Raw genomic sequence first — 13,567 nt, 5'->3', positions numbered from 1 at the left:
GTCGAGGGGTTGTAGGAACTTGGTAGTCTCGCCCGGAATAATCGCTAGCACGGCGTTGAGTGATTTGATGGTCTCCTTAATGGCAGTTTAGTTCATTAGGTGAATGGTATTCAAGTTTAGGTGAGTTTGTTTCATTAGGTGAATGCTATTCAAGTTTAGGTAACGTTATAGCCACATCTTTTTATAAGCCGCAATGGGATTTTTTGGGAAAAAAGTCGCGGCTTGTAGTCCGTCAAATACGGTAGTTTGCTATTTTACAGAATCGTGTGCTGGACCTTCTGCCCTTCTTTGCTGCATTGCCCAAACCGCACGATGCAAAACTCAAGTGAGTGGGGGCTACATACGCATTCTGTCTTTTTCTCTGCACACTTATTATACCTTTTTAACTTTCTCAATAGTTCTCTGTATGTAAGTTTCTGCGAAGAGAGGTACCAATTTCAGGTTTATTTTTTTCTCCCCTTCCCAGGGCTCCCATTTATAATTGTGCTTTCAGGGATGATGTGTTCCGTGTTATTTTGAAAAGCTAAACTATTTGGAGTCACTAGCGTAGTAGACTTGTGGCGACTGTACCGATAGGATAAATGATTACTTTTGTCATTAAATATAAATGCTGTACAGTATCATTAAATATAGATGAAATGGATGAGGGTTCATTCTACATTTAGTGCATGTTATTACAAACTGTGATAGGAGGCTGGTTCCACAGAAATCGCACAATCTTTCATGTTCTGAGCTCTTATGTATTTTTGTTGTTTGATTGGGATCAAGTTGATCCTTTGAAAAGCAATGGGTTTTTTTTCCCTGCAGGGATAGTCTTGACAGATTTGTGGCCGACAACTTCCCCCTGAAGAGTTCAGAGTTTGTGAAGGGAACACCACGATACAATGACTACATCAGTGCCATCGATAAGGTAGGATCAGTGTTCCATTTGAGGCTCTGACCAGCTTTACTTTTTAGGTTACAGAGGAAATGTTTTGCAAAGTCCCAAAAGTTGTCCATGGGCTGACCTGCAGTAAACTTGAATAAGTTGTTGAAACTGAAGCATGCTACCCCTTTTTGTTGACAAATCATTCATCGATCATTATCCTTTTACAATCAATGAGTCTTATATCGCGCATATTCCGTGGGTACAGTTCTAGGCGCTCTGCAGTGATGCTGTGTGAGATGTAATATTTCTTTCGAATACATCACCTCAATTTAACTAATAGGAGTTACCTTACTTACGAGTGCTAGACTGAGAAGCGTCCTATGTTACCAGTACTAGACTGTAAACAAGGTCGCTAACTCTAGATTTCCGTCGGTATACCATTTAGGAGAGTAGTCTCCCTTTGTCGGTAGTACCTCTCTGCGCATGTGCCAATGCCCATAATCCCCAGTTTCAATTTCTTGCTACGGGGAGCTAGACGTGTATTTAGACCTTTCCCGTCTAAGAAGACTTCCTTCACAGGAACTACAACATTCACCTTCAATCACGGTTTGGGCTTTCCTTTTTAAGGGCGATTACTACGCCCGTATACATTTAATGATTCATCACGTTGAACAACGTAACGAACCGTGAAAATGAAAGTGAAACGGCTTAAAAATGTAACAAAGTTACTTGGTCATAAGTAGAACTAGAAGGTACTTCAATCATCAATGATACCTTGTTGACACACAGAGCCTAACAGGCTCCGTTACTTGTCTTTTTTAACTAGTGAACATGCAATTGAACGACAACTATTCTTTACTCAGTCGTTACGAATGTCGAACAGATATTTACAGCGGTTGGACCGGTTTCATTGGCGCAATAGAACTCCGCGAACGATAACTTACCTTGCCGCTTTCAATGGAAAGCAACGGCAGGTCACCCTACACATCAATGTAGGAATACGAACAAGACCTTCAACTTCGAAATTACCCGGAAGTTTTTTGCGTTTTAACAGCTTTTTATCGACTACAGCGAGGTTTACCATGCGCGTTATCCCGACCGGAAGCGCATTTCTGATCCGAATTTTTAGGCGTACAAAGTACCGAGCGCCCGCGAAGGTTACATACGGCGTATGAATACTTCTGTCATTACAAACTGCGATGACTTTTGCGGGCAGCGTAGATACGGACCGCAGTACGCTTGAACGCTGATAGAACTGAAAGCGGGTTGTGTCGAAGAATAACAACAACAAACCTCGCCCGCTTGGAAAGAAAACCAAACACTGAGATTGAGATATGCGCCTCCGGGAATATTACGGAGGGAACTTCCTTTACTCTCAGAGAAAGGCAAGTAATTCTCTCTCCTATGTTTCTGGGAAACGATGTTTTCTGCGGTTGGCAGATTATGGTTTTGGTATTTTTATCAGATGATCATGGTGGACTCACAGAGACCACGTGGTGGTACTTCTTCAAATTGGATAAAGAATACTTTCCTTGCCAACTTAACTTGATTAACTTGTAAACTTGTATGCGTGCATACATACACATTATATATATATAAATATATATTTAAAAAAAAATAAAAAAAAAAAAAAAAAAAAATTTTTTTTAAATTGACAAGGAAGAATTAAAGTGTATGCAAACACAGATGGGACATCTTTATTGGGATATAATCCTTTTTTCTTGGCAAAGGGTATCAAAGAAGTCAGTTGATGTTACAAATTCCATTTTCATGGAGTGTTTAAATCAGCTATCTGAGTGGTAAAAGATTTAACTTATGGATAAACTCAAGTGTTTACACTTTGAGATTTACACTCAGCTAAAATCTGTTGATACCACAGTGCCAGGAGACAGCTCTTCAAATTCAATTAGAACAGGCACACATATATACTTATGTTCTGTTCCAGTGCACAATTGATGTACATTACACTTGAATGACATGTTATGAATAATATACAGTTGAAACCATGCCTTAGGGGCATGAATAAACTTGGTTGTTAACACATGAGTATTACACTCAGCTGAGTTTTCACAACATGCAAGATCGAGCAAGGCTCTGAATAATACTCACAGGGGAGCTTCCTATAATGTTGTCATGCCTCTACTTATTCCTGGTTCGTAGGCAAAACCTAAGCCTTTGACCTTTAACAAGGCCACATCTCTACTGTTGTCACCTAATCCTACGACTAGGTTCTCAGAAGTAGACAACAGGACCTAACAATAAGAGGCCGCCCTTAAATAACACTGGCTCTAGTCAGGTTCATACAAGGAATACAATGTTTATCATTTCATATTATGGAAAATATAACATATTTGCTAAACGGATGTTGTTACAACACACAATTAACTATGCCTCCTAGACAGAGCGGCTACTCTCATGAGAAAGGTACTGGATAAACTCTTGGCACATCCATGCCGTTATCAGTACGAGGGGGAATTAAGTCATATTGACATGTATTTATATATACGTAGACATTACCAAACAGACAATGTCGGGCGCTCTGGGGGAATACCTCCAGTAAGCACAGGAAGAGACAGGCTTCCTTTTCGCCCTGATAACTCCCAGGATCGTTGCGACAGCTTATGACAGACCCTCCAGCTGTCAGGCAAGACGTCCACTGGGCGTAACATGAGTAGAATCTCCCTGAGGTAGCTACAGCCTCGTCTGCAACCTCTCCCTTGAGGTGACCCCGAAACACGGCTGTTGACAGGACTGGGCCCCTCCCACCACTATCTTTGCCAGGGTTCCCCATCATGATGGTGGCTTCATGCATTTTGACTACCAGTATTCAGTGCTGCAAACTGCCTGTAGCGATGCTTCAGCACCGGAAGGACAGCTCCCGCCCCCCATTGCCTGTCTACCACCTCCTGACGGACTGAGGAAGACCTAATGTTTAACGCTCTTGGAACTAGACCAACACTTCACGCCTGACCATATTCAGCAGTGCCCGGCTACACAGAAGTCTGGGAGTGTGAGGAGAATGCCTAGAGCCTCCTAGTTATCTTCATCACCTGGAATGGAGAGCTAATGGTTAGAGGCTACAACCTTCACACAGGGGAGCCGCCCTACCAGTAACAAGATGGCACCTGCAATCTGCATACAGATCACCAGTCAAACAGCGGTGGACAACTGAACAGGGTATAGTAGTCACATCAGTTTCCATGCATACTGCAAGCTCTTGAGGTCTCTAGATGTCTCCTTCGGATACACAGCTACAAGACAGACACTGCGTACCAAGATAAGAGGAATCAAAGTGTCTCAAGACATTTGCCTGAGGAAACGACTCTGAAGATCACTCACACTTGGAGTGGAGCTTGTTCAACAGGGTAACAGAATCTTGCCATACAAGCGTCGGGCAACACGGGTGAGCATGTTCAGGCTACATCACAAGGCGGGGAGCTGTTGGAGATAACGCAGAGACGGGGGAAGAAGTGCTCTGAGATCGTCAAGTACAGTATGCTTTCATGACCTGTGGACGGACTCAGCGTAACAACTTGTAAGAGTTGCCCCTTCTTCCTGAATGTCATCTGACACCCGCATCAGCCAGGGGATGATGATAGAAATGTCAGATTGTACAGTCGACACTCAACAGAGGATGTCCGACACCTGTAACAGGTCACATCTCGACTGATAATGGTAACAACTCTGGCAGAAGCATCAACAGGAGAGACGACAGTAGACGTCCTAGAGAAGGGATGAGCCGTTTAAGATCACTGGGCAGGTGCCCCTGAGATGATCAGCAGCTTTTGGAAGACAACCTACCCCAGGGTCAGGCAGTCCTTAGGCTACAAAACCTCATGGTTATCATCCTTGGACCAAGTCAAGAACCGCCCTGATATGGCGCTTCGTGGTCGGCTGGGCGTTAAGCAAACAAACCAAGTCAAGGCAAACCCCTTCAACAGGGACAGCACTCAACCTACGTCATGCTTCAGAGACGGACAGACTTGACTAAAGAGGGAATGTCTCCCGAGGTGACTCCGCCCGTTTTTCCATGGACTTTCCAGGAAGGACACTGAGAGATAGTCTGAGGTCTGGCCAGCCATCCGCACTATGAGATCCATGGGCCAGATTTCATAGATCAAGGAGGACCTCTCAGCCCATGCGGATTGATTAGTGCTGCCAGACATCTTGGACTGGGTAAACCATACGTCCCTCCATCATTGAGTCAAATTTTCCTGGAACAAGAAGAGCTTCCTCTACCTTTAGGGGTATTGGGTACGGCCACAGACACACTTGGATTTGGGAAGGCTCAGCCACCTCTTCCAACCGAACCTTGAATTGGACAAGCTTCGTTTGCCTCTTACAACTGGCGCTCTAAGATCCCTGGACCACAGAGATAAGACCTAGAGGTATTCCTCCCCCGAAAGGCATAATGAGTGCTGCAATACCTTTGACAGTGGGTGAATGTGTCCATCCCATCCATATGTAGACTCTCAGATGCCTGGACTCAAAAGCTAAAGGAGCTGGAGGAAAGAGACACAGTGAGATCCTAGCAGGAGCTAGCAATACCACACAAGGCTATCTCCCTCGCTCCCAGTCTACGGTGACACAAGGTTATTGGGTGAGTATAAGTTGTGTCACTCTAAGAGCTTGAGGTAGAGACACAGTGAGATCCTAGCTGGAGCCAGGAATACCACACCAGCCTTTTCTCCCTCGCTCGAAGAGCCTGAGGTAGAGACACAGTGAGATCCTAGCTGGAGCCAGGAATACCACACCAGCCTATCTCACTCACTCCCAGTCTACGGCTACGCGTCGTTTTTGGGCGAGAAACGTGGCAACTCGGGTGCTGACTAAGACCTTTGTCAAGTCAGAACTATGCATCAGACCAAGAGAGTACACCTCCTACCTCAGGCAGGGGCCTGAAAACAACTCTGCATAGTCACCCTAGAGCTCAGCTCCACAAACAGCTGAAGTGCCCCAGAGCTCACAAAGCTATGCTGGTCAGACAATGCAACACTTGCCGCCCACAGCCACGCCTACTGTAAATCCAGATATGGACTTGGGTGATCTAGGCAGAAGTACTACTGAGATCACAACATAAGACATCTTTGTGAGTTCAACTACCAGGGGGCAGAACTTTGCATCAGCCCAAGATAGTGCACCTTCGGCCATAGGCCGGAGATCATCACTGCATAGTCATCTAAGAACTTGTGAGCTCTACAGAAATCTGGAGTGTCCCAGAACCCACAAAACCTATGCTGGGCAGACAACCCAGCAGATGCCACCTACAACCATGTTTACAGAAAACCTAGATCAAGGACCTGGCTGATCAAGCCAGAAAACGGTCCTGCTGAAATCACAAATGGGACCTCTCAGTGAGTTGCATGCCAGGCATGGCACCCTCTTGAGTAAGACAAGAGCGGTCATTCAGCCAATAAGGGCTCAGAGATGCCCATGGTCACTGGGGACCCCCTCACGCTATAAGTGTGGAATTTCAAAGTAAGAAGCAGGTTTTCCCCTTGGGTAAAGGCAATACAGCTGGCTGTCTTTCACTGGCTATTCTAGGACAAATGGTACCTATAACCATTAAGGGTAGGCTTATAGCCCCCACATGCGTTGAGACAGGCACAGGTAAGGTGCAGACTGACCGTACTGCTGAGCGCACTTGCGCTTACTTCCTGTCATGCAGGAGGAACAGCTAAGTCAGCCTGAATTTACACTGGTATCTGTGCCTACCATCCTCATTAGAGAGGTAAATTCAGAGAGGATATATATATTCATTCATGCGACTGGCACAATTGTTTGCCATGGAAAGTGGTGCCTCAGACCAGAATTCTACAGGATCTCTGGAAACTCTGTCAATCTCCCTTAAATGGAGGATCAGTCGCAGAGACGCACCTTGGTGATAAGTTCAAGGTATTAGAGGAATTGTTATCTCTGACCATTCCTCATCTTTTAGGTCGTTCACCTGATCCGCCTGCAGAACTTTACGTTGCTGGGGAGTTGGGTCGCTCAAGGCGCATAATGGCAAGTCATAACCATAACCCAACATTGATAAAGACAAGTGATCAGAGGAATAGTAACGACCATCGAGTAGAAACCAGCTCTACATTGACAGGTGGGACTTTCTTTCGATTGTCCCTTTCTGGAGCAAGTTGACACAGTGGCAACAATGCAACTTGCCACTCGCCCGACTCAGGATTTCTTGCTTCTCAGTCCGATGATCTATCCTTTTCTTCCCCCGATTTTACAAGGGGGATTCCGGACAAATGGGCTGAGTCGGGTGAGGTGACACTAGATTACCGATCGAAAGTCAACCCTCCAGCCTGTTATCTATTCTCCTATTAGTTAAATTGAGGTGATGTATTCGAAAGAAATATGTATTTTTTACAAGTAAAATGACTATTTCTAAGAATACTCACCTCAATTTAACCAGAGACCCTCCCACCAACCCCGCTATTGACTTAATAGCTTCGAATTGAAACTGGGGATTATGGGCATTGGCACATGCGCAGAGAGGTACTACCGACAAAGGGAGACTACTCTCCTAAATGGTATACCGACGGAAATCTAGAGTTAGCGACCTTGTTTACAGTCTAGTACTGGTAACATAGGACGCTTCTCAGTCTAGCACTCGTAAGTAAGGTAACTCCTATTAGTTAAATTGAGGTGAGTATTCTTAGAAATAGTCATTTTACTTGTAAAAAATACATTTTATACGGCCAGTAGATTGCAGCCATTTCGGCGCATATTTACCTTTCACGGCCTATTATTCCAAGTCACACGGGTATAGGTAGACAATTATTAACTGTGCCTAAGCAATTTTGCCAGGAAAGACCCTTTTGTCAATCGTGGGATCTTTAACGTGCACACCCAATGTAGTGTACACGGGGGGAGGTTCGGACACCGAAGAGAGTCTGCACACAAAGTTGACTCTGTGAAATAAATTTCCGCCGAACCTGGGATCGAACTCACGCTGACAGCGGCCAACTGAATACAAATCCAGCGCGCTACCAACTGAGCTATATCCCCGCCCGTACAGTGAGTACACCGTCTCTTCCCCATGTGTTTATTTACTCTCAACAGTATGTGTTTGTCACTGAATTATTCCTTCAGTTGCTGAGCGCCCTAGAGCTGTCAGGAAGCCTGATTCTGGTGGAGCTGCTGATCAGCGTGTTTTGTCGCGAGGAGGGTCGCCACGTCCACGAGGACGCCATTCAGGATGCACTGGCTGCCTTCATCAAACGGTGAGCTGGTACAAGGTTCTGCTCTTTAGCATCTTTCTGGCATTTTCAAGTTCCCATAATGCACAACATAACAATATTTTTACAATGTGTCATTGGCATTCCAAGGATGCACGTACTGGCTGTTTTATCAAATGTTAAGCAGGCCAAAAGTAATTTTCAGGAAGTAATTTGGGAATTTGATTTTTAAACATTTTTTGGGATTCAGATTGCCTGGAGACAAACAGAAGGCGGCAGTGGACATTGGCTTCAACATATTTGCCAGCGAGGGAAGTTATCCCAATATCATTCGTCGTGCCACCGTCGAGCGTGTGTGTCTGCCAATGCTGCGACTTGTTCACAAATCTGCTCTCATCGAGTTCTTTCTGGATCACATCCTTGACCTCATGAAGACTATTGACCTTCGACTGTCCAAGGTCAGCTGAGTCATTTTCTACAATGTCTATGGAGCTAGAGCAGCAGATAATTTGTTTCAGATTTATATTACAGTGGAACCTCCCTTTTAAGACCTAAAAATATCTGAGAAAATCGGGTCTTAAAAAGGAGGGAGTCTTAAAATGGAGGTAATTTTATAAAGGTTATGAACAGAATATCTGAGAAAACAGGTCTTAAAAAGGAAGGAGTCTTAAATTGGGGGTCTTAAAAGTTTTTTTTTACTGTACTTATAGCAAAGGTGAGTCGTATAAGCATTTGCTTTTCTCGTCTTTGTTAGGTTAGGTTCATCAGAAAAACATTCAAATATGGTGCTGCAGGCATACACGTTTTAATGCATCATTCTTTAACAAGATAACAATTAAAATGTACACACCAGAAACATGGACAATAGACGAATATTTGAAATCATTCTTTGTTAGATCCCTTCACGCTCCTGCTCTTACTGACTTCCTTACTGCTCTTACTTACTTACTTACTGCCTGTTATGCCAGTTGGCATGTAGGGCAGCAACAAAGGACCTCCCCTCCTGCTCTACACACGGGTAAAGTTGGCTGGACGTGAATGAAAAATCTCTGATCTAAAAAAAAATTTAAAAAATCTTTGTCTTTACAGGGCCCACAGAGTGTGCTTGAAAGCCAGCTGACGAGCAAGGTGTGCTGCTTCCAGCTGCTGGAGATCATGTACAGCCGTCTGTCGCGCGACGAGGTCAACTCGCCCCAGTCGCTCATCAACAGAAAGGTCTGCTACGGCAACGCCGTCACTGGCAAAGAGATGACGCAGAAAATCACAAAGTTAGTCCCTGTTTTAATGGTTTCTTTTCATGTTTAGAATATATATGAAAGGGAAGAGTATGAAGCCTGAATGCCAGATATTGTATACAGTAGAACCCCCTGTTTACGACTTTGGAAAAACCTTGAAAATTAGGTAGTAAAAAGGGGGGGTCTTAAAAGGGGGGGTTTGAGTTTTTGGCCGGTCGGTCATGAACTTGGTTGCAGTGTATGTACTGTCATGTTTACACACAAACACACAGTTGCAGTTTACTGTCATATCAAAACACACACACACACACACACACACACACACACACCCAAACACATTACAGCAGAACAGCTTGAACTCAAATTTCAAAGAAAATTTACTCATGGCGTAATGCTCGCTCCCCGCTGAGTGAAGCACATTTGACATTGTGGCGCAACCAGTAAAATCCGAATGTCCTAACTCGATAGAAAGCATACCGACTTTTCTCCCGAATCATCTTTCCGCTCATATGAATGATTCGTCGCCTTGCATCGCTAAACTTGACCACGATCGTTGAGGTCTTCGTACAGGCTCCTCTCTTTGCGTACTTTCGCTTCGCTATCCTTCTCACCAGATCTAGATAACACCGAGTCATTATCCTTGACGACACACAGGATTTTTGTATTCCCGACTCCCAAGGAAGTCGCCGCGGATTGCCACTTCGCTCGATTAGCGATTACTTTATTAGCTCTCTACTCAAGAGTCGGCGCTTTTCTTTTTCTTTCGCGAATCTTCGTTTGTCAACAAGACAGTCGTCGTGACAAGATAGCGTGCAGAAAAAAACGGGATGTATCAGGATCTCGCGCGCGCGAGATTTCGTTTTTATATTTAGTCAAGTTTTGACTAAATATTTTAACATCGAGGGGGAATCGAGACGAGGGTCGTGGTGTATGTGTGTGTGTGTGTGTGTATGTGTGTGTGTATGTGTGTGTGTGTGTGTGTGCGTGCGTGTAGAGCGATTCAGACCAAACTACTGGACCGATCTTTATGAAATTTGACATGAAAGTTCCTGGGTATGATATCCCCATACGTTTTTTTCATTTTTTTGATAAATGTCTTTGATGACGTCATATCCGGCTTTTCGTGAAAGTTGAGGCGGCACTGTCACGCCCTCATTTTTCAACCAAATTGGTTGAAATTTTGGTCAAGTAATCTTCGACGAAGCCCGGGGTTCGGTATTGCATTTCAGCTTGGTGGCTTAAAAATTAATTAATGACTTTGGTCATTAAAAATCGGAAAATTGTAAAAAAAAATAAACATTTATAAAACGATCCAAATTTACGTTTATCTTATTCTCCATCATTTGCTGATTCCAAAAACATATAAATATGTTATATTCGGATTAAAAACAAGCTCTGAAAATTAAATATATAAAAATTATTATCAAAATTAAATTGTCCAAATCAATTTAAAAACACTTTCATCTTATTCCTTGTCGGTTCCTGATTCCAAAAACATATAGATATGATATGTTTGGATTAAAAACACGCTCAGAAAGTTAAAACAAAGAGAGGTACAGAAAAGCGTGCTATCCTTCTTGGCGCAACTACTACCCCGCTCTTCTTGTCAATTTCACTGCCTTTGCCATGAGCGGTGGACTGACGATGCTACGAGTATACGGTCTTGCTGAAAAATGGCAGCTACTTGACTAAATATTGTATTTTCGCCTTACGCGACTTGTTATTTCTTCTCGCGATAGTTGGAGGAGCGAGAGCCGCCATGTTGTGTTTTCGTCTGCTCGAAATATGCGCAAAAGTCGTAAATCATCCAAAAAAACTCGGTCGTAAGTCGCGTTTTCGGTCATTATCCTTGACGATACACAGGATTTGCGTCTTCCCGACTCCTAAGGAAGTCGCCGCGGATTCTATCGTGCGCGAGATTTAGTGTTTTTTTTGTCTCGCGATAGTTTGAGGAGCAAGAGCCGCCATGTATTGTTTTCGTCTGCTCGACTACAAATGCGCGAAAGTCGTAATTCACCCCCAAAAGCTCGGTCGTAAGTCGCGTTTTGGGGTGAGTCGTTCACTGGGGGTTCATTATAATTATAGTAGAATGCATCTGTGGTAGCAAAATCGGTCGTAAAAAGGGGGTGGTCGTAAACAGGGGGGTCGCTAAGGGGGAGTTCTACTGTACATGTAACGATATTTGAATTGACATTTGTTTTGTTTAAGCCAAAAGGAAGAGTTGGGTTTGTGTTTAAGCTTCAAGAAGTAGAGGCCTACTTTGGTTGCCCTGATGCTAGCAAGAAGAGGTTTCAGTCAGTATTGGTCAGGGAAGTAAATGCCTACTTGTCTTTGCTCATGTTTCCCTCAAGTCTCTCTACACTTGTTGTCATCATTGTGGCTGTGATCTTACAGAGCGGTGAACGAAGCTAAAAGCGAAGACACTCGCGGTGAAACGATGGTGGCAGACCTGCGTCGTCAGTACCACTGCTACAGCTACAACCTCCTCTCTGCCATTATCACCTGTGTGCAGAACGATGCCAAGTTCTACAAGGGCTTCCTCTTTCAGGATAACGTTGCCAAGGTTAGATGATGATAATGTTGTTTTACGCCCTCACGTTGAAACCATTAGGGGCATGTTTCCCGGTGTTACCCCGACTTTAAATGAGACACACAGTTGTATGCGTGTTTAGGTGGAATCAGCTACGTGCACTTGACTTATGGCAGAATGACTGAGGTCTTTTACGTGCCGCTGTGGTGACACGGGGGTGGGACATGGAAACCTTCTCTCAGTCTATACATAAAGTTGACCCGGGTCCATCCCGGCCTGGATTCGAACCTGAGACCCTTAGCTTAGCTGAATAGCTCATGGAACAAAAAAAGCTTTCGCCAAAGAACAAATGTGTCAAAGAATACATAATGTTTGCATATACACTCCACTGATTACATTTTCTATCTAATTAAGATGAGCATTACACTGCAGTTGAGTTGTCTTGCTAGCACCAAACAGTAACAGCAGTCAGTAACAACAGTTTCATAAAATATTTATATATGACAAATTCACTTTGAATCTGAACATGATGTTTCACATCTTCATCCTCAAGTCTGTTTTCTTTTTTCATTTAGGGTCAGTTCCTGTTGGAGAACATTGTGGACAAGACTCGCAAGTACGAGTTCCCACTGGAGTTTGAGGTATGGCGGATACACGATAATTGTTGCCTTTGCTTCAAGGTAGTTTGTTATCTTTAAAATGATTAAGCTGTTATTTTATATATATTAAAACAAAAGTTTGTACGTTTATAATACAGCTTTTGAAGCTGCTTGATAATGTTAGTCTTGAATGAACCACTGCAACTGCTACATGTACTAACAAATGAAGCCTGAGAAAACATTGATAGAAAAGAAATGAATAATTTCTTGATTTTGGCATGTCAAGCTAATCTTTTTCTTCTTCTGTGTTCGATATTCATGGCCGTCATATCTTCAGGTCAGTGGCTGCCATGAAGTCGGCGGTCTTCTGCAGTTAGGCAGCGGGTCCCCAGAGCTATAGGTGCCCAGGCAGGTGTCTTCTGGCCAGTAGTGGTGGCGTGCTGTCTCCAGATGTGGGCATCATCATCTGTAGAACGTGCTCAGGGGTTTGCTCCTCTGAGCCGCACTCACATTGGACTGTGGTCAACCTAATCATTATCTGTCTTTTTCAGTCTCGTTTCGAACGTAAGAAAAAGTTTGTGGCGATTCGCAGCGAAGTGCGTGAGAAGCGTGCGGAAGTGGGAGACGAGTCCACGTCATCGTCGTACCACCTGGCGTCGCAGTACCTGGCTGAAAGCAGTCTGAGTGAGGATCTCAACAAGTACGAATTCTCCATGTCAGGATCGGCCCAAGTGAGAATTTTGAACTTTTTTCTGCTATGTAAATAGAGAATACTAAATGGCTTGCTGTGTCGTACCAGATTTACATGGGTTGCTTTTTAAATATTGAACTGCGAGCGAAAGTGAGGTCTGTGCAGCCTCCTTTACATGGTGTACACACGTGTGGTTTGAACGATATTCTTATCTCATGAGTGGTCTCTCTCACGTATGTAGGATAAATGAATGTGTAACATTAGAAAAGAAAAGGAAATATGCATGGTAAAACTTTCTCTCCCTGTTCCATAGCAAATTTTGTTTCTTCCTCTGTTCAGTGTTTGTTGAGCTGAATCTTTTGGAATTAAACAGTGTCTTTTTGTATGTGTGTATGCAGATGTTCTTACCTGTGTAAAGTGGGCTGGTCTTTTCATTTTACAGTAGGGTTCTCGTGTAAAGACT

The 13,567-nt window shown here is 43.8% G+C and overlaps 1 protein-coding gene across 1 annotated transcript in view; it reads left to right on the top strand.

Moving 5' to 3' along the window:
- Positions 1–13,567, top strand: part of LOC138954602 (DNA-dependent protein kinase catalytic subunit-like) — a 177,750-nt gene that overhangs the window by 75,670 nt on the left and 88,513 nt on the right. The window contains exons 38-45 of the mRNA XM_070326407.1: positions 261–325; positions 808–910; positions 7,964–8,094; positions 8,300–8,507; positions 9,139–9,317; positions 11,679–11,847; positions 12,390–12,455; positions 12,965–13,144. Coding sequence (XP_070182508.1) covers positions 261–325; positions 808–910; positions 7,964–8,094; positions 8,300–8,507; positions 9,139–9,317; positions 11,679–11,847; positions 12,390–12,455; positions 12,965–13,144 — 1,101 coding nt within the window. The remainder of the gene's footprint in view (positions 1–260; positions 326–807; positions 911–7,963; positions 8,095–8,299; positions 8,508–9,138; positions 9,318–11,678; positions 11,848–12,389; positions 12,456–12,964; positions 13,145–13,567) is intronic.

This window comes from Littorina saxatilis, linkage group LG2, assembly GCF_037325665.1.
Source record: "Littorina saxatilis isolate snail1 linkage group LG2, US_GU_Lsax_2.0, whole genome shotgun sequence".
Lineage (NCBI taxonomy): Eukaryota > Metazoa > Mollusca > Gastropoda > Littorinimorpha > Littorinidae > Littorina > Littorina saxatilis.
This window is presented reverse-complemented; position numbering and strand designations above follow the sequence as displayed.